Source organism: Aulonocara sp. 'chitande type north' Nkhata Bay, linkage group LG20 (genome assembly GCF_057382095.1).
Source record: "Aulonocara sp. 'chitande type north' Nkhata Bay isolate Kocher_YH1m ecotype deep benthic linkage group LG20, A_spYH_male_GT1.1, whole genome shotgun sequence".
NCBI lineage: Eukaryota > Metazoa > Chordata > Actinopteri > Cichliformes > Cichlidae > Aulonocara > Aulonocara sp. 'chitande type north' Nkhata Bay.
The window spans coordinates 2997523-3023514 of NC_141363.1; the positions used below are offsets into that span (position 1 = coordinate 2997523).

Below are 25992 nucleotides of genomic sequence, written 5' to 3' on the forward strand. Positions count from 1 at the left end.
TAGGCTATTAAAGCATTTCATCTGTCTCATGTGGATACCTTGGTCCTGAGTGTTGCTGTTGCTGTCCCTGGCAGTGCCCACAGGGTCGTGTTCAGTCTTGTTCTTGCTGGAGCCTCCCTTGCCCCCAAAGAGACTGCTAGGCTGGTTAACAATTCGTGAGAGAGTTTCCAGTGGCTTCAAGGCAGCATTCACTGTGTTGGCCATGTTGGGACTAAAGCAAAGGACACAAAGGGAAAATAAGGAGCCCTTTCAGATTAATTTCTTTAGTATTAATAACTGCTGAAAAACCAACTTGATTCTGAAACAGAACTACTCACAAAAATGTATTATGACAGAAGTGAACCTAAGTTATATGAGTAGTAACTGGTAAACCAGATAACTACTGGCTAATTTTTCAGGCTAATCTTATACCTGGACAAATCCAAGCTGTGTGGCACACGTGCCAAGTCATTGACCAGTCCTTTTTTAAGGAAGAGCCTTATAATGTTGTTCATGCCGTTATGTTGCGTCTTGGCTGCTGCTGTGCTATAGAAACTGGATGTTGAAGGGCATGACTCCATGATGGTGCTAATGATACACATCACTGCCTGAAGCCTGTAAAATAGGTTTGCCAAGATGAGAGAAAATGGGTTGGCATAGATTTAGAAAAAACAAACAACAACAATAACAAAACCCCACACACAGTCAGGGTTGTATGACATTTCTATTCCATTTACCTGGCATGTTTTTCAGCACCTTCTGGCATCGCTAGGGCTCGACTTAGGGCAGCCTTTACCTCATTCACTAAGGACACCTGGGCATCAGTGCCTGTTCCAGCAGCTGCTAGGCTGGCTAGAAAAAGACGTGCCAATGCTGGGGTGTCCTTGTCCTCTGAGTTCTGGGTGTGAGGCAGCAAGTGGTCAAGCACAAAGGCTAGGACACTGCAATCCTGTTAGGATACATGCATGTCAAAATGAGTTGAGAGGCTTGAGAATACAATGTGTGAATGGCTGAGAAGAGTTTGTTCAGCTACCCACCTCCTTAATGAGCTCAGACTGCCCAGCTGTATAACAGTAGGAGGCGATTAGCGTGGCGATTCCCACGTAGGAGCGCACTAGCTCAGCCAGTAGTCTCAGGATGGTAGAAGTAGGCATGAGAGGTTTGCTTGCCTTGACCTTAGCTGCTTTACTCTCATCTGAAGTGGTACCCTTCTCTCCCTCCTGCTCCTTCTTCTCTTCCCGCATTTCTTCTGGTGTGGAGGCTGAGGAAGTTAGCATAACACAATAAGTTATGCCTTGTATAAAACTGAACTCACTTAACGGCGTCCAGTGGACGGTCTGTGTATTCAACCCCACCTCTGGCGCCGGTGTCCACCTCTCAATTTTAAATTCATGTACACTGAGGGGCCGTGCTAACACCTGCTGCTCTCTGGCAGCAGCACCATGCTCTCCCGTGTTTTAAGTGCACCTTAGAACAACACGCAGCAACACTACACATGAGCGAGACAACACTACACATGAGCGAGAGGAGGGAGGTTTGGGGTCTTCACACACCCCTGTTCTCTGCTGGCCATCGGGGCGGGGGGGCTGGGAGGAGGTGTTGGTCGTCCGATTGGGATCTGGGATGCTGCTGCGGAGCCTGGGGCTGTCTGCTTGCCTCCACCCCGGGGGAAAGGGTAACATCTCCTGGGTCTAGGTGCCGTTTCCCCCTCCAGGGGTGAGGGTACCTGGACCCGGGGTATAGAGTTTGTTTGGGGAGTGTGATTGTGTGTACAGTGTCCATGTATGTCTATCCCTACGTTGAGTCAGTGCTGAGTATTTGTATATGTGTGCATGAGGGTGGGAATGCATGTTTGTGTCTGTGTGTGCCTGTTTGTCTGTGTCTATAGGTCAGGTCGGGTCTTAGACTCCACCTCTCTGGGAACTCCCAGGCCCTCCAAAGGCCTATCTCCCACTGCAGCCCCCTCTGGCTTCTGCTCCGTGGCTACTAGGTGACCCCTCATCTGGGGCTCTCAGTTCTTCCTAGGAGGGTGGCACGGATGCCCCTCCGGTGGTCCTCCTTGGGCTCTCGCACTCTGGGGCCTCTGGATGTCTGGAGGCTGGATCTCCATGCCTGCTTCATGCCCTGGGGGACGGGGCTATGGCTCTCTACATCCTCTAGCAGACCATTACATGGGGAAACCTTTTGAATACAAGCGCGCTGATCCACACAGGTGTGCACACGGGTGTTCACTGTTCATAGACATAAACTACACCTCTATTGGCTGCTATTTCCAAGCACATTATGCGCTGTCGGTCCTGCTTGCTGCACAACAAAATTCAATATTTAGTGTTTACTGCTGTTTACACTTAGCTAGATTAAGATGATAGTGTTGTGTTTAGTATGTTGCTCTGTTTTTTTTTTTGCTTGTTTTTTCTTCTTTTTCTCTCAACAGGTGATCCAGGAGATTTTTTTCTCCTGTTTCTCTTTTTAAGTGCCCTTTCTCACTGTCCCTCTTCCCTTCTGTTTTTCTTTCCCTTCATCTTTCTTTCTCCCTTTCCTATCCCTCAGTCATGTCTGTCCCATCTGTAACAAGTGAAAATAAAATAAAATAAACAATAACAACAAAGGTTGATCAAATGGACCAATACGGCAAGGCCGTGATGATCCATTTGGCAAAGTAAATCCGTTGGGTATCCTTGTTGGTCTTCAGACAACAATTCTGACGGCTAAAGAACCAAATGGGACAGGCAAAAAAAAAAAAAAAAACTGAACTCACAAGAAGTGAGTTCACAGTGAAGTTCACCGAATTCACATGAGGCAATGTTTCAGCCCTGCGATTTATTTTGCACTTAAAATAAGAAAACTCTCTATTCGCAGGTGTTAAGAGCTTTTAGTCTCACCTTCTCCTTGTGGTGTACCAGACTGGGAAGACTCTGCAACGCCTCCATCAGCAGCAAATACTTGACTCTGAAAAGAAGAAATGGTTTTATTATCAACTTAGAAACAGATACAAATGGCACACTCCAGTGCACATGCACAATAGGATTATATGTCACTGAAGACTCACATTGATATGGAATGCAGACTGGGAGTCAAAGTCACTTCCTTGACGGGTGAGCCGATACTGCTGGTAAACATCATCACCAACATCCTGCAAAATCTGGCAAAGGTCTTGACCACCGGGTACAGCTGCTGCACGTTCTTCTGGACGCTCGGCTGAGACACACACAAATGCATTAATACCCGAAATGTTCAAACGACTTTTGGTGCAAATTACACAAAAATTTCTCAAGTCAATATCTTGTTAAAATGTCTTACGTTCTTCAGGAGCATGGTAGGCAGCCAAAGCATTAAGCATGTCATAGATGACCTCTTTGATGGTGTCAGGGATCGGTGGTAATGGTGATAGTTTCAGAGGAGTGGTCTTCACCAGCTGCACAGCATTAGGTCCCTTAATTCGAAGGTTCTCAAACTCATCGTCAGAAGCTGGAGGAAAAAGAATGTATGCAAAGAACATATATTACAGGAAGCAATGTGTATTATAGCTCAATTATTTTTAATTTACTTAAAAAGAAACTTCACATATTGGAGAAGTTTGCACACTTACTGGTGCCAGCTCCACGAGGTGCAGGTAGAGCAATGCGGATACAGTTGCTAGCAGTTTCAGTAAAACATTCAGGGTTACGGCAGGCAGCCGGCCCCAGGACACGAAGCACATAATTGATTTCTCTGGAACCAAGGCTGCCTGATACTACTCCTGATGTGGTACTACCTGCTCCACTTGTTACTGCTGATCTCACCACCTGTTACAACAAAAATTGGCTTATGTTATTAGACAATATAGTTTAAATGATGCTATAGTTTAAATACCAGAAGCTTTTAAACATGTTGAGTTTTATTTAAAGTTTCAGTATGAAACTAGATTTACCTTCTCCATGGTGTGTCGCAGTGTGGCTGGATCTTCTATGATGTGTCTGAACAACAGAGTAACCAGTGGTGTGAAGCCATTGAAGCCAGAGCTCTGTGTCAACCCCAAAATCATCCGTGTGCTCTTCAGCTCAGCAAACATCATTGCATAGTGGTGATTGCGTGTGAGGCGCAAACAGAGACGCAGTGTAGCATGAAGGGTGTCTGGGTCCACAGGGACACTAATCATACTGACACAGGCCCGAATAAGAACGGTGGTCATGTCCTCAGTTAGGCCTTGCACAACAATATCAGATCCCTGAGAGTAGTCAGACTCCAGGGAAGATGAGGGGCCAGATGTCGCCTCCTTCAGCTGGCTGGTATCATCCTTAGGAGCGTTCATCTCCACTGCTGTTCCCGAATCTAAATCGCTCTGGCTTTCTTCCACTTTGCCCCGGTCGCTCTCCTCTCGCTCAGAATCCGTAACACTACCAGTTTTGGAAGGCTTGGGGATGCGAGGCACTTTCTGAAGAGTGAGCATAACTGGCCTCCTATTACCGGTCTCTTCATTTACCTGCCCAATAAAGTTGTGTTAGAAAAGGGAACCAGCCAAGTCTATTAACACAATTAACCTTAAAAAGGGATATTCTCTGGAAAAATATAAAAGGAATATGTATACCTGCACCATGGTGTTAAACTGCACAGTGTATCTCCGCCGTCCAGCTGTGAAGCGGACACTGCTCTCTCCAGCCCTCCATGCTGAATCAATGGTACTGTTGTTGGAAGCACTGTAGCTGCACCAACGGCCTGAGCGGTCATCAAACCATCGCCAGTTATTCCCATTTGGCTGCAAATACTAGAAGGCAACCAAGACAAATTGTTCATAACTGTACAAGAGAGATGTAGCAGAATAACACAAATACCCTCCAACAAAGTTTATGCAAGAAATCTTGATATAAATTTAAAAACAAACAAACTCAACAACTTAAATCAGTATTTGTGGATAAAGGTTTGTACAGGATTACATACATGTTGTCCAATTCCTATACACTCATTACCTGTAAAAATACCTTTGTGTATAGTTATAGCTAATTCTACACAAGACTCTAATAAAGAAATCCAAGAGTAATCAATATGTATACAAGCAAAATGCTGCTCTTCCCCCCACCCTTACCCTCATATATACTCATTTTTATTGCTGTGCCAAGGCTGATCTTTTCATTTTTTACTTCACTACTATAATTTGTAGCTGTGTTTTTTACATTTTGTTTTGGCTTTGTGTTGTTGTTGTTGTTTTTTTTTTTACCTTGTTCATTTGTTCCCGGCGCTTTGAAGAGACTGCCATCTTTTCATAGAAATCAATGATCAACAGCACTGGTGTGATCCATCTGCAGAAAAAAGTCATCACAAAAAACATATCAGCGCTATGATGATGAAAAGCTGGTGTCATATTTGCAAGTGATAAGATCTTTGTAGGGGTGTGCAAAACTCACTTCGGTGTCTGGATGTCTTTGTGTTCTTTAGCTGCTTGCAGACAAGGCTGCACAACCTCGAGCAGCTTTATGAGCAAATCAAGAATTCCACTGTTCTCAATCACTCTGGCACCCAGCAGCTTTAGTTCCTACAGAAAACGAAAACAAGTAATTCCATGAGATGCATAGGTAATCAGCGACACTTCATTTGTCTACTCAAACCCTTATAAGATTTCAACATTACTGTTCAGACTCATCTTAAGGTGTACAAAGGACTTAAGGACACTGTGCATACCCTTCCCTGGTTCACTTCAGATGAACTGGGGCACAGTGTGCATGTTGCATGATTTGTAGCCGCACCAAAGCGTGAAACTGTAATGCTTCCTCTATGACAAATTGCTGTTTGTATGTGGCGCTATAAAAGGTACATGAGAGGACAATGTGTCATGTCTTCCAAAATATGCCTCGATTTGATGTAGAGAAAAAAAATTCATGAATTCATCAAACTCTTTGTGCTTTTCAACAATCACTGTGCATGAAGTACAGAGAGTGAGAGGATGAGGAAAAATGAGTCTGAACTCTCAGACATAGTGAAGCACACTATAAAAACAATCTTGCCTAGTCTCAGAACTTCCTCCTAATCTATTTAAACAAAAGAAAGAAAAACGTGTACATAAATGCCGCCGCAACTTAGTACTTGGTAAAAACACTTTTGTAACATGGACAGCCCCCCAAAAGAACAAAAACAAAATAATATTCTTGGAACGGTCCTATAACCTCGGCCCACGTTCCTTTTCCAAGTGTCTCTTATTCCTGGAAGCATTGCACAAGCACAACCGTTTTGTCTCTAAAAATCCTCCCTAAAAACATCATTCCCAAAGCATAATGATGCACTCAATCTGTGTCACTGTAAGGATAGTATTATGGGGTTTTTTTTTGTGGAATGGTATTACCTAAGATTACATTATCTATGTTTTGTTTCACTTTAATGAAGTGTGATTCATAAACACAAAATCTGAAATGTGGCAAGAGTTCAATCTTTATGTTGTGTGAAAGACGAATTTGCTGGCATTTGCCTTTCATTGAGGAGTCATGCCCGTGTGACTACTATACCATAAAGGCTTTAATGGTGGAATGCTCTAACCAATGGTTGTCATCCAATACATTTTTCATCCATATTCATTCATAAAGGAACTTTGGATTAATATTCAGTGGCCACTGGGGCTTGGGTTGTTTTTGGTAGTGGTGGTTGCTTCCTTCATTTAAAAATGAATGAGCCTACTGTGCCTTAGGATAATTAAATACTGCAAAAATGTATTTCTATCCTTGCCCAGATCTGTGCCTAGAGATAATCTAATCTTGCAGGTCTCTCAACGTAATGGATTGCTTTTCACTTACATAAACCATTAAACTGAGGTTTTCCATAACAAGGTGTGCCTTTTCCAATTCTGTCCAATGAATTCACTTAGGCGCACGTCTTCTTCAATCCAGTTTAAGAAATACTTAAAGACCATATGGTGTTAAAGTGTAAAAATGCTTCTGTAATTGGAATTTCTGCCATTTTCAAATAAAACATTTGTAGCAAAGAATTGATTAAGGAGTCTGTAATAATCCAAAATGTAGAAACCTTAAGCGGGCCTAACACTTTTCAAATGCACTGTATGGATAAACATTCTATGACAAGAACCTAAAATTCTGGTACCTCAAAGAGCAGCGTGAGCAGCAGAATTCGTGTTGCCAGCTTGGAGGCCTGGGGCAGTGTGGCCATCTGCCTGGTCCACTCAGACACCGTCTTTGTGTCACTGGTAGTCAGCGGCTCAGCTGCTTTGATCAGCACGTCTGCTGCCTCCCACACCTACACACAACATGTCAACAATCAGGCTTATACAAGTGTACAAATGGCTATTGTTAGGGTCACTATGATGCTTAACTTTTCTTTTTTAAAAGAAGTGACGACAATCACATCTTTCAAATGTACAGAGGTGCTTATGAACTGCATTACTGCCTTACCTGCATTCAAAATGTACTAACAACATTCCACCTGAGAAGGTTCAAAGTAAGAGACTTGCCTACCTTTTTCAAGTCCATGAAAAACCTGCATTTTAAATTTAAATAAACTTGTAGAGCAGGCTACAGTATTAACATCTACTGACCTGTTGGACAACTTGGCCAAGGATGAGATCCCTGTATTCAGGGCCACTTCTCTTTATGGCAGTCATTAGCAGGTCGCACAGTCGGTAGACTGTGTCAGGTAGCTCATCCAAAAGATGGAAGCAGCCAGGCAGCATGGTGTCAGTGAAGGCATGTAGCTCCTGGGGGTCCAGTGGCTCAGCCTCCATGAAGCGCTCCAAGCATCGTGCCTCCTCCTCTTCTGCCCGTTCCCTGGCTCTTCTGTCCTCCTCCTCTCGCCGTCGTGCTGCTTCCTAAAGGAGACACACCAACGATCAACAGTTATTTAGCTAAACAGTAAACTAATCCTTCATTCAGTTTCAATGAACAAAAAATGTTTTACACTAGGCAAGGCAAGGCAAGTTTATTTGTATAGCACAATTCAACAACAAGGTGATTCAAAGTGCTTTACAGAGACATTAGAAACAAAAACAAATAAAAAGCACTACGCTTTTTTCTCGAAAAAAGAAACACACCTCAGGAGAGTCGGAGCGCTGCTCCATGCTAACCTCTTGCCCGAGTGACATGGCAATTGCTCTCATCATCTGGTCTTCTTCGGACATAGTTAGATCCTAGATGGAATAAGAGCAACAATGTTAGCTACCCAAGTCTCTCTCAAACATTGTAAAGGACTAAAGTACTGTGTGTGTGTTTTTGTGTATAAAGCTTACTCTTACTGCTCCACCAAGAAGTGGAGGAGGGTGTGTAAGGAGGTACTCGGTGGCCTGCTCCATGGTGCTGGTGTTCAGTAGAGCCTCCATGGCATGTTCTCTTGAGAAACCCATATCCATCAGCTGGAACACCACATCACAGAAAGACAGAGAGAGATGAGGTTGTGAAAAAAGAAACTATAAAAGGACGTTACATAACAATGTCACATAAGTGAGTGATAGCAAACTAGTTTGCATGCTGAAGGAGAAAAAAAAAAGTCATTCTTTCTGAAACATGACAGAGGCCTCTATAAATTCTCTCTCTAATCTCTCTCAAGCCCCCAAACAAACCTTGTCCCAACACTATTATTATAGCACTGAAATTTGTCTCTCAAGTCCTTATTTTTTTCTTCAATATGACTCTTTCCTTCATTTCCTTACTCTCTCCAAGTTGTTTCTCAATTTCTCCCTTTCTCTGGCTGCAGGGTGGTGGTGTTACATTTCCTAAACCCAGAATCATCGGCATCTAGATATAAAATTACGCAGTTAACCTGTACTCTCACATCTACCTGCAGCACTAGCATAACAAGCTAAAAAAAATATTGCTGCTGGAATAATGTTATATAATGGAATAATGTTACATCAGACAACTTATGAAAAACAAACCAAAAAAATATCTGTCACTACAGTGAGAAGTTCCACATATTTTGAGTTGGTAGATTTTTTACACCAAATGCCCTTCCTGAGGCAGTCCCCCAAACTGTGACTAAAATCAGGTGAGAAAGATCAATTTGCCACAGCTTTGCCTACATACCTGTGTTAGCTGAGCCTGGTTAACTTGGGGCTCGCGGCGAGGCGTAGAATTGGTAGAATCATCAGCTGGTCCTCCTGTTGGCCCTCCAGAAGTTGATCCACTCACTGGCGGTGCCTCTCCACTTGATGAAGATGCTCCTGGAGTTGTGCCAGGTCCCAACGAACCGGCAGAGGTTCCCTCATCATCTGGGCGCACTGTTCCCTCCCTCTCTTTTGCCAGGCGCTCCTGAATAACAGGCTCCCCTCTTAGTATGTGGCAGAGAATAGCCAACATGGATTCAGCCATCCTACCCCCATACACCTTCAGTGGCTTCCGATTCCACAGATTGCGAATGCAGCTGAATGCAGCCTTTATGAAAGAGAAACTGTGTTACAATAATAAAACACCAACAGAATCCTTAGATTAATACAAACAAAAAAACTACCATATTTAAAGCCTACAAAAAAATTAATACAGTATAAAGAATTTCTAGGGGGCATGAAGATCATGGACATTTGTTGCAATCCTTTTTCATTTTTCTCTGCACAGTACTAAAAATGCAGAAATACAACTGAGCAACTGTTTTTGAAAACACAGGGATAAATGCTCATCTCTTTCATCTTTTCAAAAGACAAAATCTCTTAGAAATCACTTAGAAATTGGTTATTTTAGTTAATACTGACCTTCTGGGTGACAATAAGGAACCTTAGGGCACTGAACTGTGGCATGGTGGGTGTAACTCCAGGCATTTTAGCTGGCAAGGAATGGGGTGAGTCCAGCACAGTGCTTGGATTCACCATCTTCTCCACCAGCATTAACCAGGCATCCAGGAACTCCCCTGTCCCATCTGGTAGATCAGCATGCTCCAGACCCTCAGATACAGGTACCTTCCCTCCCATTGACAGTGCCCAGTTAAATGTCCTGTTAAAAAAAACAAAACTCAACCAATTAAACTAAGTAAATGTCAAAATAATATTTTTGGGGGATGGGCAAAAAAATGATGTCTGTAATTATTGAAAAAATGAAACATGAGTGACAGTGGTATATTGGTTAGCACCATCACCTGACAGCAAAGTTTTGGATTCAAATTCATTGGCCATCTAAGGCCTTTCTACATAAACTTGCATGTTCTCCCTGTACGTGTGTCGGTTCTCTCTGGGTACACTGGCTTCCTCCCATAGTCCAAAGACATGGACGTTAGGTTAACTGGCGATACTGAACTGGCTGTAGCTGTGAATATAAGTGTGAATGAGTGTCTGTTTCTCCATTAGCCCTGTGATAGAGTGCTTAACTGTCCACAGTGCATTCTGCCTCACGCATTACGACAACTGATTCAGCCCCCTGTAACCCTAAATTGGACAAGCGGTTAAGAAAAATGGATGTGGGGATAGATCACGAAACTAGGATTTCATTTTAATGAAAGTGTATGGTCTTAATTGAAGTAAAGCTTTATCTGCATAATTAGCGATCAGGTCAGTGAGAAGGAGTGTCAAGTAGAACGTAAAGTAGCAGAGGCCAATGCCTTTATAAAGTTTCAAAAAAATGAATGCACAATTTTAGAAGAAAACCTGCGTCACAAATGGCGGGAGACAACCATTTATTTCAAGAATTCTATGAGAATTGTCAAAAACACTTGTGTGTCTAGTCTCCCCATTTCCAGCACAGTACATAAAAACAAAGATGGCAGAGAGCAGTCATATCAAGCATACCAAGTCCAAAAGTAAGATGAATTTCTGAGTTGTATGTTGTCTGCTTGGCAAACTCTACCAAAGTCACACCATTTGAGTTTGAGTATATGCCCATATGAATAAAGGCCTGGTGGCTGCTAGCTGCAGCTACGCAGTGGTCTTTTAACACACAAAAGTCACCCACTTCCATAAACAGCAGTCCTACAAACAACGAGGTACTCGTGTTCTTTAAAGTAAAGGCCCCGACTTGTGGCAAGAATTTCACTGCATGTTAAAATAAGCTTCTCATCACAAACAACATAACATTTCTATTTTTGCCCATAATTGTGCTCTACAACTTGATTGCACCATACAATATGACTCACTCAAATAAGGCATCATGTCCTCCAGAGCAAAAGAACTTTTGCAGCATAAGGTGGTAAGGGTACTTCCTTTCATCAAACAACATAGGAGATGTGAAACCCACTGAGCAGATGAAAAAAGTCAACCTGCCAGGGAAAGAAAAAATATATATTGTTCAATATCATTGCTTGTGATAAGCACATAATAGCAAAAGAGGTGGCAGTGCCAAATTCCTCTTACCTAAAGCGAGGGGTGGGTGTGTAGGGTGGAGGCTGCCAACTTAGACCCTTGGTGAGCAGCTTGGTGAGAGCAGAAGCAGTGGCCCTGGCAGCAGGTGTTGGGGTAGTGCCTGTACTTGTGGCATGGTGGGAGCGACGTTGGCGCACTGGGGAGCCCACGCACAGTTTTACTAGCAAGCCAAAGAGCTCGGCCAGAGCCCTACCTAACCGAGATGAAGCTGCAAAGACACACGTGGATAGGTAAGACAAACTTTGACTTTCAAAAAAAAAGTGTTAAATATTGTAAGATAAAAGGAAAAAATAAAAAAAAATTACAGACACAAAAATATAATATGTGTGCCTTGGACATACTCCTACCAGAGAGTAAGGGCTTAATTTGTTTGATGCGGGTGGCCATAGCTGGAGTAAGTTTGGACTTGGTCTTTGGGTCTGCTGCAGAGGGTTCATCTGTCTCCATGGGAGCCAAGGTATCCCCATCTAGACCCATGCCTTCTAATAGACCACCAGCAGAGGAATCCACAGACACTGCCTCTGATTCTGCTGGATGAATGTGGACAAGTATGTATTTGTTAAAGGGTGCTCCAAGGACATCCTAGTTTTTAATGAACAAGTTTAAATGGTTACATTACCAGTTCTCCTAGAGCCAGAGGCTGAAGATGCTGTCGTGTTGCCAGATGGCTTTTCCTCTTTGGGAACAAGTTTTTGCATGTCGGCCTGGCCAAACTCACATCCTGGAGGCAAACTGTTAAGAAACAAGCAATAGGTTGTTAGGGGTGATAACTACAAAGTTTAGGTAAAGGAGTAAAGGATAAGATTACTCACCTGTTAGGGGTGCAAAGGGACAGTAGCACAGTGCTCTCCCATACCAGAGAGCAGTAGAGCTGGCTGAGCTTGCTGAGAACACTCAGGCCAAGCTGAGAGCCCCACTGGTTTACTGAAATGGCTCTGATTTCACTCTGTTTAGAAGACAACAGAAATATTTAGAGTTGTTGAATCAATTTGGCTCTCACTTGTCAAACAAAGGCTGAGTTTTCATTCATTAGAAAAAGAAAAGTAAATTCTATGTTTTTGAGATCTAACATTTGGATTTCAATGTGTTTCTGTCCTCATAAGGCATCTGCATAGTGGACTGAACAGAAAATAATTAGCTGCATAGGCACTTGCTTCTAATAGTTTTTGGAAATCACAACATGGGTGGAGACCCACCTTCTGAACTGTAGTGTTTTGAGGTCAAGTAGTTTTATTTTTTCTCTCTGTCACACTCTCACACACACACACACACACACACACACACACACACACACACACACACACACACACACACACTCTGTGTTTACCTGTCCGACTCTGCAGGTATGGACAAACATGAGGATGTAAGCATGCGCTGCAGTAAGAGCATGTAGAAGGGGTGTTGCCCGAGCTGACAATGTGGCATCTGTGACGTGGCCTGCATTAGCCAGTTCTCTGAGAAGCACAGACCCACCAGGCACCTCAATTGGTCGATGAAGTGGCTCCAGAGATGTCAAAATACTGTCCAGTTGGCACAGGCCCTCTTGGAGTACTTTAGGCTCATGTGAGAGAGTCTAAAGGGAAGGATTGAGTCATTTTCAAATTGCCCACGAACTGCCTATTAAAACAAGTGTACGGAGTGCAACAGCAATGTGCATTCCATGTGTGCCAATTTCTTAAAAAAAAAAAAAAAGAAATGAAAAATAAAGAAACTGGAAATAAATTCCAGTGATCTTTAGGTTATGCTCACCAGTATCGACTTGCAGACACCAGCAACTGCTTGGCAAGCAGCTGAGGTGGGAAAGTCTATGGGCAAGTTGGGCAGGCCCAGAATAGAGACCAGGGGCAGAAGCCCCTTCTGGTTGACAAATTCTTGACAATGGTCATCTGTGGTGTTGTTGCTTAGAATGGATTCAACAAACTTCATCTGGAGAACGTATGCACACCAAATTATGGACTTAAGTGATGAAGGTATCCACTGCTTTAATAGCTTACACCATTTCCCAATTATTACTTAAAATATATTGGACCATAAACCAGACAGTACAACCACTGTGCAAAGACTTACCACATTAAGAATATAATCCATTAGAGGAATGGGTATCCGTTCCTCAGTGCCAACCACCCTGCAAGAATGCACACATGATCAAAACTTCAACCACCAACCGTATATTTGAAATTTTGTCAATTAACCTGGAAAAGTAATTAAAGTCTGTAAAGACAGTTTTTTTCTTTTCTATTGTGTTATGAACTCAGAGTCATACAGTTCAAGTGGCACTGACTGTCTGCTGCTCTCTGCTTCCCCCTGCTGCTGGCTGAATGTGTGAAGGGCCTCCTCTTCCTCTTCATCCTCACTTGAAGCTTCTTCGGCAGCATGGCTGGAGCGTGCTGGTGGAACTGCAACAGTACCATCTGCTTTCTGGATAGATGGTTTCTGGCAGATGTACTCAGGAGCTCGACCTAGGTTGCAGATCTCCTCAAGCAACTGTAACAGCAACTTTGCTTTAGATACCTTGACATGTTCTGTTTCAACACTTGAAATATTTTTAAATCAAATTTGGACTACCTTAATAATGGCAGTAGTAGCATCTGTTTTCAAAGTGGGCTGGTGCCTCATTAGTTCATCCACAGCACTACCCAAGTTGGATGCAGTGTCACCTGAATTAAAACAAACAACATGTTATGCAATGAAATGTGGTTCACAGGCAAAGACAAAAAAACACCAAAGACAAAAAATAAACAACAGGGGAACCTCACCCAAAGGGTCAGAGCTACGCCGTCGTCGCATTGCAGGCAGGTAGTCAGGAGACAAAAGCACTTTGAAGAGTCGCTCAAAGGGCTGGCACTGAACGAAGGAGTGCAAACCTCTCGCATTCAAGCAGAGGGCACTGAACACATTGGGTAGAGAACCCAATACTTCGCGGGTAGCAGGAACCTGCAAAAGCGTTTGAAATGTTTTACTGTTTTTCAAGTTAAAGGCCCACTATTAGCCTGTATTTTTTTTTGTAAGAACAGTGGTTGCATACATTGAAATGCTTTCCAGTAATGTTAACCTGTTTATAAAATATATATTATGACTGAATTGTTGTTATAATAGTCAAATTTATAAATCAACACATGTGCAAGTCTGATTCCTGACGTTTGGATAATAGGTAACCATGTTATATCATCCATCCATATCTAAAAACAAAGAAATAATTAATTCTAAGAATCTATTGAGTGTACAAAGACACAAAACTGATATTGAACTGCCACAAGTGGTCAAAGACATTAAGAAAAGAAAGAGCTAGAAACTCACATCTTTGATGAGAAGGGCATGCAGCATGACATCAGTCAGACCATTATCCTGCAAAGAGGAGAGCAGAGATGGCTCCTGGAACACAAACACCGTCACCACTTCTGTCGCTAAAAAACAGAAAGACAAAGACAAAAACAAAAATGGGGGTGGTGGGGAAAGAAATCATAATCCAATAAAATATTAAATTGATAAAAATACAGGGAGTGCAGAATTATTAGGCAAATGAGTATTTTGTCCACATCATCCTCTTCATGCATGTTGTCTTACTCCAAGCTGTATAGGCTCGAAAGCCTACTACCAATTAAGCATATTAGGTGATGTGCATCTCTGTAATGAGAAGGGGTGTGGTCTAATGACATCAACACCCTATATCAGGTGTGCATAATTATTAGGCAACGTCCTTTCCTTTGGCAAAATGGGTCAAAAGAAGGACTTGACAGGCTCAGAAAAGTCAAAAATAGTGAGATATCTTGCAGAGGGATGCAGCAGTCTCAAAATTGCAAAGCTTCTGAAGCGTGATCATCGAACAATCAAGCGTTTCATTCAAAATAGTCAACAGGGTCGCAAGAAGCGTGTGGAAAAACCAAGGCGCAAAATAACTGCCCATGAACTGAGAAAAGTCAAGCGTGCAGCTGCCAAGATGCCACTTGCCACCAGTTTGGCCATATTTCAGAGCTGCAACCTCACTGGAGTGCCCAAAAGCACAAGGTGTGCAATACTCAGAGACATGGCCAAGGTAAGAAAGGCTGAAAGACGACCACCACTGAACAAGACACACAAGCTGAAACGTCAAGACTGGGCCAAGAAATATCTCAAGACTGGTTTTTCTAAGGTTTTATGGACTGATGAAATGAGAGTGAGTCTTGATGGGCCAGATGGATGGGCCCGTGGCTGGATTGGTAAAGGGCAGAGAGCTCCAGTCCGACTCAGGCGCCAGCAAGGTGGAGGTGGAGTACTGGTTTGGGCTGGTATCATCAAAGATGAGCTTGTGGGGCCTTTTCGGGTTGAGGATGGAGTCAAGCTCAACTCCCAGTCCTACTGCCAGTTTCTGGAAGACACCTTCTTCAAGCAGTGGTACAGGAAGAAGTCTGCATCCTTCAAGAAAAACATGATTTTCATGCAGGACAATGCTCCATCACACGCGTCCAAGTACTCCACAGCGTGGCTGGCAAGAAAGGGTCTAAAAGAAGAAAAACTAATGACATGGCCACCTTGTTCACCTGATCTGAACCCCATTGAGAACCTGTGGTCCATCATCAAATGTGAGATTTACAAGGAGGGAAAACAGTACACCTCTCTGAACAGTGTCTGGGAGGCTGTGGTTGCTGCTGCACGCAATGTTGATGGTGAACAGATCAAAACACTGACAGAATCCATGGATGGCAGGCTTTTGAGTGTCCTTGCAAAGAAAGGTGGCTATATTGGTCGCTGATTTGTTTTTGTTTTATTTTTGAATGTCAGAAATGTATATTTGTGAATGTGGAGATGTTATATTGGTTTCACTGGTAAAAATAAATAATTGAAATGGGTATATTTGTGTTTTTTGTTAAGTTGCCTAATAATTATGCACAGTAATAGTCACCTGCACACACAGATATCCCCCTAAAATAGCTAAAACTAAAAACAAACTAAAAACTACTTCCAAAAACATTCAGCTTTGATATTAATGAGTTTTTTGGGTTCATTGAGAACATGGTTGTTGTTCAATAATAACATTATTCCTCAAAAATACAACTTGCCTAATAATTCTGCACTCCCTGTATTGCAACACTGATGAAGCAGAAAGTTTAATATGAGAAAAATGTTGCATTTCTGAAGTCAGAAGAGGAAGACTCCGTAAAGTGAAAGAGTGTAACTGTGTACTCACCTAGGAGGAACAGTGAGGGGCCGTAATATTCTGCATTACTGATGATGTGCTTGAGTGAGGTAGGCAAGGACCCATCCATTACTTGGAGTTAAAAAAAAGAAAAAAGAAAAAGAAAAAAAAAAAAGTGGGTTCACAATACAATACAGATGTACAGCAACATATGTAAACAAGATTAGTACAAGATGTATGATCTCAAGTTCATCGGTACAACAAAGAAGTGGATTCCAATGACTCACCATGGCGGATGCCATCAGAAAAGGCAGGGTCCTGGATGGCTTTCTTCAAGAAATTTAGCATCGACTTCAACAGAGCTGCCCTCTGGGGGATACACTGCATACCTAAAGAGATGAGAATCATAGAAACTGAAGAACGCAGGAGTGATAAAATTCATATATTCATTTGTCTGCGATGTGCGTACCTGCACGAGGTGTGTTAGTAGTGCTGCTCTGTGCTCGGTGGTCTCCCTCAGCTCTGGAACTAGAAGATGTTGATGGTCGAGGGCTGCTTTCCATAGCAACTTCTGACACTGTGAGAATTCACAATGTTTCCATATAAACAACAGGGGAATATTTTATATAACCCTAACAAACAGACTACTGCTTATAAAATCTGGCCACGACCAACCAAGGACTTGATTAGGAAAACCATAGCTTTAAGTTAGGCATGATTCCCTCTCTGAATACTGAAAACAGGACTAAAAGCTCTTTGACAAAGAATTAAAAAAAAAAAAAAGGTATAAAGCATCATCATTATTGTTATACATGAGTATTATAGTGTAAAAATAAATATGTACAACTGTATTTAAAAGTTCTAGAAGTTAAGTTTTAGAAATATTTCAATTTTCCCTACTAGGGAGGCCTTTCTAGTAATTGGCATTTGGTGAAATGGCCCTTTATTGATTCAGTGTTTTGGAGGAGCTACTAGAATTGGTTTGCATGTTTTAATGCTAAAAGCACTATACTTTTTTGTACCACATAGTGCAACAGAACATCACTCAGTGCATAGTACATTAGTCTTAATGGGTGTCACTTGTGTCACTGATGCGCATACAGTCATCTAGCAACAAAGGCAGCAGGGCATATAAACAATAGGGCTGCCACAAACAATTATTTTGATAGTCGACTAGTCACCGATTATTTTTGCGATTAGTCGACTAATCAGATCATGCATCCATTGGACGTGCAACGTACAGCTTATTGCACCAGCATGCATCTGCTCTTATATAACTATTATTAGCTTACAGCTTTAAGTGTTTAAGATATGTGCTAACTAAATATAAGACAAGATGATAGTTTGTTAAATTTTAATGAAATGTGCATAATGGTAAATGGTAAATGGCCTGTATTTGTATAGCGCTTTTCTAGTCCCTAAGGACCCCAAAGCGCTTCACACTACATTCAGTCATTCACCCATTCACACACACATTCACACACTGGCGATGGCAAGCTACATTGTAGCCACAGCTGCCCTGGGGCGTACTGACAGAGGCGAGGCTGCCGGACACTGGCGCCACCGGGCCCTCTGACCACCACCAGTAGGCAAACATGGGGTTAGTATCTTGCCCAAGGATATTTGGCATGCAGCCAGGAGGCAGCCTGGGATCGAACTACCGACCTTCTGATTAGTGGCTGACCTGCTCTGCCACCTGAGCTACAGGTGGAGTTTAATAAACTCAGCCGTCTGCTCCTTGGTATCTAAAATATAACGGGACACCGGAGTATATTCTCCAGCATCTCACACTTCTGATAATCAGCTGTCTGCTTGACGTTTATCCATCTGTGTAAAAACTATAACTTTAATCTCAGCCAAACAGATTTACTCAGGAACAAATAAAATACTGAAAAAAGCCAAACAATAACATTTTTGAGTTATCTAAGTGACTTACATCATGTTTAACCTGAGCAGCGAAAGACAACGGTGGGTTTGAAAACGATTTGCCGGCAGTCTGGTGTTCTCACCGGCTCTAGTGAGCCTTGAACCCCGGCTAGCTATCGAGCTGGTGGGTAACAGACGTCTCCGAAAACGTCAGAGTGCTTTTGAAAATATGTGGTGTCTTGATAAACTGAGCAGATATTTGAGGTTTATACAGCTACATTCTCGCCTGAAAATATGTTAAACATTTATTTTGTGACCCAGAAAGAATAATAAGAGTAATATTAAAACTAACTAGCTGCCGCCATTGTTGGAAACTAAGCAGGGCCGCGCAAAGAATTCTGGGATAGGTTGGGCCACGAAGTATACACCCGACCCATCCTTCAAATCAGGGGAAATGAAGGGCGCATTTCTGGGCCACATTTGTCGGAGTCTTCGAATTTGGACCGTCTTTGTCGTGTCGCTGTAACGACCTGGCGGCTCTTTTTTGCTTCTCATCCGTATACACTCTGCATCTTTCACGTGATTCAGTTTATTTTGAAAAGTCTCCACAGGATCTTGAGCTTTATTGCGAAAGGTTTATGTGGAACAAGCGGACACGCGGTGGTTTTACCTTCGTTGTTGCTAACGACAACGCATAAAAACAAACGCTTGTCTGTCTGTAGTGTGGTTATATTAAATATAAGAGAAAGAAGAAATTAATATAGCCACTACAGTGACCATCAAAATAATGAAAAAACATTGCCGTAAACAGTTTATTTTGCGACACCAAGAAACAAACGATAGCGTAAAATGAAACGATAGACGTTTTTATATCGTCATCCGATATATATCGTTATATCGAACAGCCCTACAACAAAGCCATATCTTGATGCACGCTCAATCATCCAGGTAAGGAAAACCCAAAAAATTTGATTCTGTTCATCTGGATCAAGAAGTCAAGACTTCTGAAGATGTCACTTGGATGAATGATGAAACATTTCTCCCACTGAAAACGCTACATCCAGATGAAAAGAATCAACTTTTTGGCAAAGAAGTCATATGTCCTTGTTCACCTGCCATGTTTGATCAAACACATTCACATAGTGCTTGATTATTTTGGAACACGTGATTTTCCTCTGATGCCAACTAAAATTCAAAAATACCAACATTCTCTCTGTAAAGGAGTTACCCCAATACGTTTAGAAGATCTGTCAGCGCCGCATTCATCCAACAACCCTCTTTTCAAATGAGAAGTGTTCTACTCAAAGACTGGAAAGGCCGGTGAAGCACTAAGAACTCACTGTTGAGTTTATCAACAAAAATTCTCAAGTCAGCAGCAGCATTCAATCAATAACAGGTTTAAAGTTGCCCTAAATCTGGTCCACAAAGATTCCCCTCATTATACAACCTGCACCAGCCTGAATGTTTGACACCATCCAAGGAGTCACAGAATTTGGTGACAACAAATTCTTACCATACCATCCGCATGCCTGAGCAATCTAGATTCCATCCAGGGTATGTGTTTTCAGTAAATAAAAGCTAGCACCATCTACAGCATGAAAGAAGGTTCTAGGTTCACACCTTCCTGGAGCCATCATGCACATAGCCTGCATGCTCTCCCTGTGCCAGGGTGGGTTTGCTCCGTTTGTTTAGAGACATCCATGTGAGGTCAAATCAATTTTAAATTGGATGTAGAGGTGAGACCAACAAAGCGCTATGATTTTGTGGAATAAATCTATCAATGCATGTGTCGTGTCAAGCATTTTTAGTGGTCAGTATAAATAGAAAAGCACTATGTAAATACCAGTCCATTGAGATCATTTTAACCACCACCCTGATGTTAAACATTAAAGAGGACATGAAACACTATACATATAGTGGCTAATATACACCATTGAGCCCTGCTCTCAAAATGTGACACAGATATAACACTGTCTGTGAAGCTGAATTTAAGAAATAAGTGCTTTTAGTTAAAAGTTTTAAAAAACCTTTTAGAGCAATCTTCTGTTAGTACGGAACATAACGTCATGTGGTTGGTTGGTTGTTTTCTAATCAAGTTTTTGGTATATTATTGAAGTTCAAAACATTCCATATCTTCACTTACTCTCCATGTCTGTGTCCATGTCCTCAGACTCTACTGCTGCACTAGGCCTCTGGATCTTTGGCTTGATGACAAAAGGGCACTCTTTTCTCGACAGGTCCACCTCATGCTATTTTAAGAAATTGATAGAGAGAGGAATGAGCAAATGCAGAGGACTGAGTGACTGTATCCAAAAGTGGCTAGGTCAGGAATATGCCTAACAAACCTCTAGTCTGCAGATGAAAATGGAAAGGCCGCTGTGGGACTGAAAGGCAGCCATGTCAAGGTTGGTGATGAGGTCCACAACCCGCACTGCTCTTGTTACAAAGGTGATCTGGTCCTGCTCGTCACCCAAGAACTTGATCACCTATGAAGTACAAGATAATCATTGATATATTTCTTAAAGACAACATTATGAATGGCTACGATGTACTATAGGGCCTGTATGTACCTTAAGGAGGGCTTCCATCATTCCACAGGACACAAGGGCCTCCCCTCCAGCATCATAGCTAGCCAAATGGTAAAGGAATGAAAAGAGTGCTGTTGCAAACTGGTGTGGGTAAGGTTCCATCAGAGGATCTAGAAAGCAAAGGGGGGCGGGGGGGTTAAAAGCTCTGATTTTATTTACCAAATTTCTTGCACATCACTCATTAAAAATTTGGGTCATAATTTCTGCTATGTTCTCACCAATCATTGCTTGTATGCAATTGCGAACCAACACGGGCAAGAAGCCATGGTATGAGGCAGTGCCGGTGCAGTCGATGATGTTGGAAAGCTTGGGCGTCCTCTCCAGATGGACAATTGAAGTTAAAGTGCGCAAAGAGGCCGCCTTGATATCCTGAAGAACAAAATCCAATACAGCACTTCAGAGAAAAGACAATGAAAAAGGACAGATATTGTGCAGACCTAAGAATAAAGAAGGCACTGAAAGTAATCATCTTCTCACACATTCACAAAACACATCAAAAGACATTTTATTAATACAATGAAAGTACATTTAGTGTAATGACAGTGATCGAGCTTGAAGGGGGAAAAAAAAAGGGGGGCAAAAAAAAAAAAAAAAAATTACTTTCTTACCACAAGCTGTTTGTCTGTAATCTGCAAGACATCCACCAGCTCCTCTATCAAGCCATTATACAGAATACTGTTGGCTGACTCTTGGAGTGCATTTGAATACACTGGTGGGGAGAGGCAAAGAAAGAGAGAAAAGGTTAGAACATAAAACTAGGACCAAAATCATGTCACTTTCTTGGGAAAAAGCTTTCTGCTCACCCAGTATAGAAATAGCATGCAGTCGGGCTTGTACAGCCTGCAACCTCTTCTTGTGATTTGAGAAACCATGGGCTAGTCGAATATGAGTAAACAGTAGGGTCTGTTTGTCTTTTGGGATGTTGTACATCATTGTCAGTGACTCCATGATTTCTGATGGGCTCTCTGAAATCTATGAGACAAAACAAGCTATGTATTAGGTCAAGAAGCCAAGATGTGGCTTTTAAGCTGTTAATGATGCAATTCTAATTTGACTGTACCTTGTCAAGCTGCTCGATGTGAATATAATGTAGTGTGTTACTACTTGTCTGCGGAGGGAATATGACATTTGGAAATGATTGGGACACAGTCAGGTGGTCAACAGAATATTCCAAATATTATTCAGTTTTTACTTTGGTTGCTTTAGTAAATGTTGATGCCTATACCTTTCTCTCTACTTTGACCTCAGGGCCCGGTTCAGCATAAAACTCAAAGTGAAGTGTGGTGGCACTGGGAGGATACTTCTGCAGTGGGAATATGCACATAATTTATAAGTAGGCGTAATTTAATAGTTTTTGACAGCATCTATTTAGAAACATAAAACTTTCTGGCCAACAGTAATATGTAGATTATAGTTATGAAACATCATTCACTCACAAAAAAAAGAAAGAAAAAAAAAATCTTACCGTCATAGGCAGATCCCTGCAACATTCAGCCAGACCAAAGCCATTCTCCTTCCCACCCCAACTCTGCAGAAAAGAAAAGAACAAAGAGACTAAACAATTCAACTCCACTTCTTGAGGGACAGCTAGAATCACAATGACAAATGTTCACCAGACCTCAGCCAAGTGCTGCAGACGGGCCAGGAGAGGAGTCCTTTTTTCAGATCCCAGTCTTGTGATGTAGTTGGATCGCTTACTGAACACATAGAGTAGGTTCAGCACAGACAGGACCACCTGCATGTCACATGATGCTAACAAGGTGGTCAGGTGCTGTAAAGGGGGTGGATGGTAGATAAAACAAGAAATATTTAAGTTTGTGAACTTCATTTTCTCTGATATATCCACAGCACAAAAAATAAACAAATATGTATCAGTAGTACTGAAGAGCTGAATTGGTTGAACCATACCTCTATGGAGCTGTAAAGGTGCCTAGAGAAGCTGTACTCAATAAGCAAAGCTGTGAAGTTGAGCACTGCCAAAAGCAAGGCTTTGAGCTGTCCATTCTCTGGACGGTCACACACCAGCAGCCATGACATATTCTCTACTGTCTGGCCTGCATCACACAGAATACCATCAAAGCGGTCCAACAGATCCACCCAATGGTAAAGCTCACACTGTTGAAAGAGATAAAAAAAACAAAAAACTAATTTCAAACAAATATTACATATCATTGATTTAATTTAATGTCCAAAAAAAGTTTTAGATTTTGTATTCTACTCTCAAATTAGTAGTACTTCTGGCCATTAGGATTCTGTAATGACAGCAAGTCAGACCAATGGCAAGTGCCAGTGACATTCATACATAATTATTTTTATATTTGCTTGTAGCTCATAAGTTTTCATAAATTTAATAAAGTCAAAGTCAATTTATTTCTCATTCCCCATTCCCTTTTGCATTCTGTTAATCTGTATTATTACTACACTTGCTAAGACATAATTTCATTTCAGGGAGATGTTTCTAGGAGTGTGGTGCGGAAATGATGTCATGAACTTGTGTCAACAGGTATTGTGAAATTTCTCAAATATATTTGATGATATTCCACACAATTCTAGAGTGATGGGAACCTTGTTATAAGAGTTTGTGTTTTATAAAAGACTGAAGGAGTAGCTTCTCCTTCAGCCTAATCTTCTTACCTTGCCAATATTCCAGGTCTTGATATGCTGCAGTTCAACCAATAGCTGCTCATCGTTGCATGCCTTGAGCTTCTCTATAAGTATCCTGCAGTCAGCAGGCTGTTGGTGCAGAAGGTTTAGGAAAATATTTGGTCAAGCACAGTTCCTGGATCCTTAGGAGTCTTCTCAAAACACAATATACCACCCTAAACAGATGATCTATGCTGATAGACAGTGAAAATCTCCATTTACACTGAACTAACAACTCTGGGCAAACACAATAACCCACAATACTTTCACTCAAGTTGTTTAAATATGAGAAGGAAGAGAAAAGAAAAAGATCAATTAACAAGTCAAAAAGCAAGTCAAAGTCAAACTGAGCACAATCTAATGAACTGGGCTTAAAATTGTACATAGAAATACTATGTGTGTATTTGAGCTACTTTAAGCTGGTAATCACACTCTTTGAGAAACAAAGTGAGCCTGACATTAGCAATGCTAGCACCACAGCATTCTTTAATGCCAGTACCCTTGTGCAAAATGTGGTTGAATGCCATTTTATTCTGAAACAGTTTAGATACAGGCATTTATTTTCTAAAACAAAGTACTGCTAGAATTCTCTGCTTTAGCAGGGCCGTGACTTGTTTTACTTTCCACCTAGTTGTTTACAACTTCCCTTCAAAAAAGTGAGGGGTGCTGCAGTCTGCCTAGTGGTGGAAGACTGTTCAACATCTTTGAACCAACAGTTAAAAAGCATAGTGAATTACTTGGTTTAACTGACCAATACTTCCATTTCTGAATAGCACAATCCTACAAGACGTGTCCTGTCACTGTTTACTTATCACGGCAATCAGCTGAGCAGGCATTATCATCAAGGTAAACAACAGTATGGCTGTTAAATGTATTAAGTCTTCAGCTCTAACCCCTTACCATTCTTAAAAACTCCAACATTAAAGTATTTCAGTTCAATTTAACCAAATTCAGTTCAGAGAGTTCAAGATCCTTCTAAGATAAATACCAGAATTTTTCCTGTAGAAATGTTTGGTGCTCAAAACAGTTACAGCCAGACCCACAGTAATTAATAGAATTGGAATAAAGTTATTTCTGTATCCAGTTTTGTTAACTGGGGTTTCATTAAACAAGGATAACAGCCATTCCTGCTTATCAAAACATTACAGTAGAGCTGGGCGATATGAGATTTTTTCATATCACGATATGTTTTTTTCATTTCAGGCGATAACGATATCTATCACGATATAAGCCAAATAACTATATTTGTAAGATTTAAATGTGCCGTTGCTCACAAGTAAAATGTGAAATAATCAGCAGCTTGTTTTTATTTAAATATTTATTTCCCATAATAAGTTCAACAGGGTAGATGTACTTAAGGAACATGAGACTTTTTCAGATAAATAAAGGCAAATATTGCAAACTACACAAAAGGCAGCCGCTAAAGCGTTTAAGTTTCAAAATAGAACAAACGAAACAGACTACTAAATTGTCAATTCCACTTAGAAACAAAATATTAATTCTAAAAATAAATCTTAGTTTGTTTTACAGAAGAACAGACAAAACTGACTAACTTTTGTCAATATCAAATAAAGTGAGAACTAAAAGGAAATTCTCAATCTCTCCTTGTTGTATAGCTGAGCTTTTCAAACAGTTTTAACAGTTACTTTAGTCTGACAAAAGCCAAATGACGAATTAGCGCTTCCAGTCAGAGACTGAGGCTACGTCCACACGTACACGGGTATTTTTGAAAACGGAGATTTTCCGTTTTCGTTTTAAAAAAATAATCCCGTCCACACATAAAGGCAGAAATGAAGGAAAACGCTGCTATGAACATGCCAAAGCAGCAGGTGGCGCTAGATTCCTAACCGTGCAGAAATGTTGGCCAATCAGAAGTCTAGAAGCCTCGGTGGGAAAAAGTAAACAAAGCTGGGGCATAGAAGCAGAACAGAGTCGTATGTGTGGACGGACAGTAACTGTGTGTATATGTAAGCATTTAAACACTGCAGAGAGTAGAATTAACAGTAACAGTATTGTAGAAATTCATTTCACCGAAACAATAACGTGGCGCGCAGTGTGACGCATGCACCAGTTTATTGTATTTCCAGACTTGCTTTCGGCACAATTTACAGTGCACGCTACTCTGTTTTTTGTCAGACTTGAAATAGCCGAAATACCTTCACACTACGGAACTTCTATGGCTCTTCCGTTCGACAATCTCTCCGGCATTGGAACCATCATCTGTTTTCTCTTCGGTCACGCTCGGTTGATTTTTCTAGTCGGCACACTCATTTCCTCCATTACGCGCTGGCGCCATTACCCGCTGGCTGCTTCCCAAACAAACACACGTGCGGCTTGGCACTTGTGCTGTACGTAACAAGTCACGCGACGTGACGCTGCGGCTGTGATTGGTTCGGCTCTGCGCAACTTAGTTTGGATTGGCTGACCTTTTTTTTTAATTTTAATTTTTTTATTTTTATTTTAAGAGGACAAGAGCGGCGAGGTCTATCGCGATAGCTTAATTTCTCTATCGAGTAAAAGTTATATCGCGATACATATCGTTATCATTCTAT

At 41.6% G+C, this 25992-nt stretch overlaps 1 protein-coding gene across 14 annotated transcripts in view; it reads right to left on the reverse strand.

Moving 5' to 3' along the window:
• huwe1 (HECT, UBA and WWE domain containing E3 ubiquitin protein ligase 1) overlaps positions 1–25992 on the reverse strand; it is a 51898-nt gene that overhangs the window by 20006 nt on the left and 5900 nt on the right. For 11 of the 14 annotated variants that reach the window (XM_086278636.1, XM_086278640.1, XM_086278638.1 and 8 more), the window contains 45 exons: positions 23432–23530; positions 22706–22912; positions 22416–22568; positions 22263–22325; positions 22023–22100; positions 21858–21905; positions 21601–21769; positions 21406–21506; positions 21016–21166; positions 20780–20907; positions 20555–20695; positions 20353–20458; positions 16813–16920; positions 16631–16732; positions 16395–16475; positions 14528–14634; positions 13987–14164; positions 13796–13887; positions 13494–13714; positions 13298–13355; positions 12980–13156; positions 12558–12803; positions 12043–12176; positions 11850–11962; positions 11578–11760; positions 11222–11438; positions 11005–11127; positions 9635–9872; positions 8973–9320; positions 8180–8302; positions 7985–8080; positions 7493–7762; positions 7042–7194; positions 5361–5488; positions 5174–5255; positions 4547–4723; positions 3890–4441; positions 3569–3764; positions 3280–3447; positions 3029–3177; positions 2862–2928; positions 1017–1240; positions 717–928; positions 412–594; positions 39–211 (listed from right to left, as the gene is read on the reverse strand). In XM_086278636.1, coding sequence (XP_086134762.1) covers positions 39–211; positions 412–594; positions 717–928; positions 1017–1240; positions 2862–2928; positions 3029–3177; positions 3280–3447; positions 3569–3764; positions 3890–4441; positions 4547–4723; positions 5174–5255; positions 5361–5488; positions 7042–7194; positions 7493–7762; positions 7985–8080; positions 8180–8302; positions 8973–9320; positions 9635–9872; positions 11005–11127; positions 11222–11438; positions 11578–11760; positions 11850–11962; positions 12043–12176; positions 12558–12803; positions 12980–13156; positions 13298–13355; positions 13494–13714; positions 13796–13887; positions 13987–14164; positions 14528–14634; positions 16395–16475; positions 16631–16732; positions 16813–16920; positions 20353–20458; positions 20555–20695; positions 20780–20907; positions 21016–21166; positions 21406–21506; positions 21601–21769; positions 21858–21905; positions 22023–22100; positions 22263–22325; positions 22416–22568; positions 22706–22912; positions 23432–23530 — 7123 coding nt within the window. The remainder of the gene's footprint in view (positions 1–38; positions 212–411; positions 595–716; positions 929–1016; positions 1241–2861; positions 2929–3028; positions 3178–3279; positions 3448–3568; positions 3765–3889; positions 4442–4546; positions 4724–5173; positions 5256–5360; positions 5489–7041; positions 7195–7492; positions 7763–7984; positions 8081–8179; positions 8303–8972; positions 9321–9634; positions 9873–11004; positions 11128–11221; positions 11439–11577; positions 11761–11849; positions 11963–12042; positions 12177–12557; positions 12804–12979; positions 13157–13297; positions 13356–13493; positions 13715–13795; positions 13888–13986; positions 14165–14527; positions 14635–16394; positions 16476–16630; positions 16733–16812; positions 16921–20352; positions 20459–20554; positions 20696–20779; positions 20908–21015; positions 21167–21405; positions 21507–21600; positions 21770–21857; positions 21906–22022; positions 22101–22262; positions 22326–22415; positions 22569–22705; positions 22913–23431; positions 23531–25992) is intronic. The other 3 variants (XM_086278642.1, XM_086278639.1, XM_086278635.1) reach the window with 2 other exon arrangements.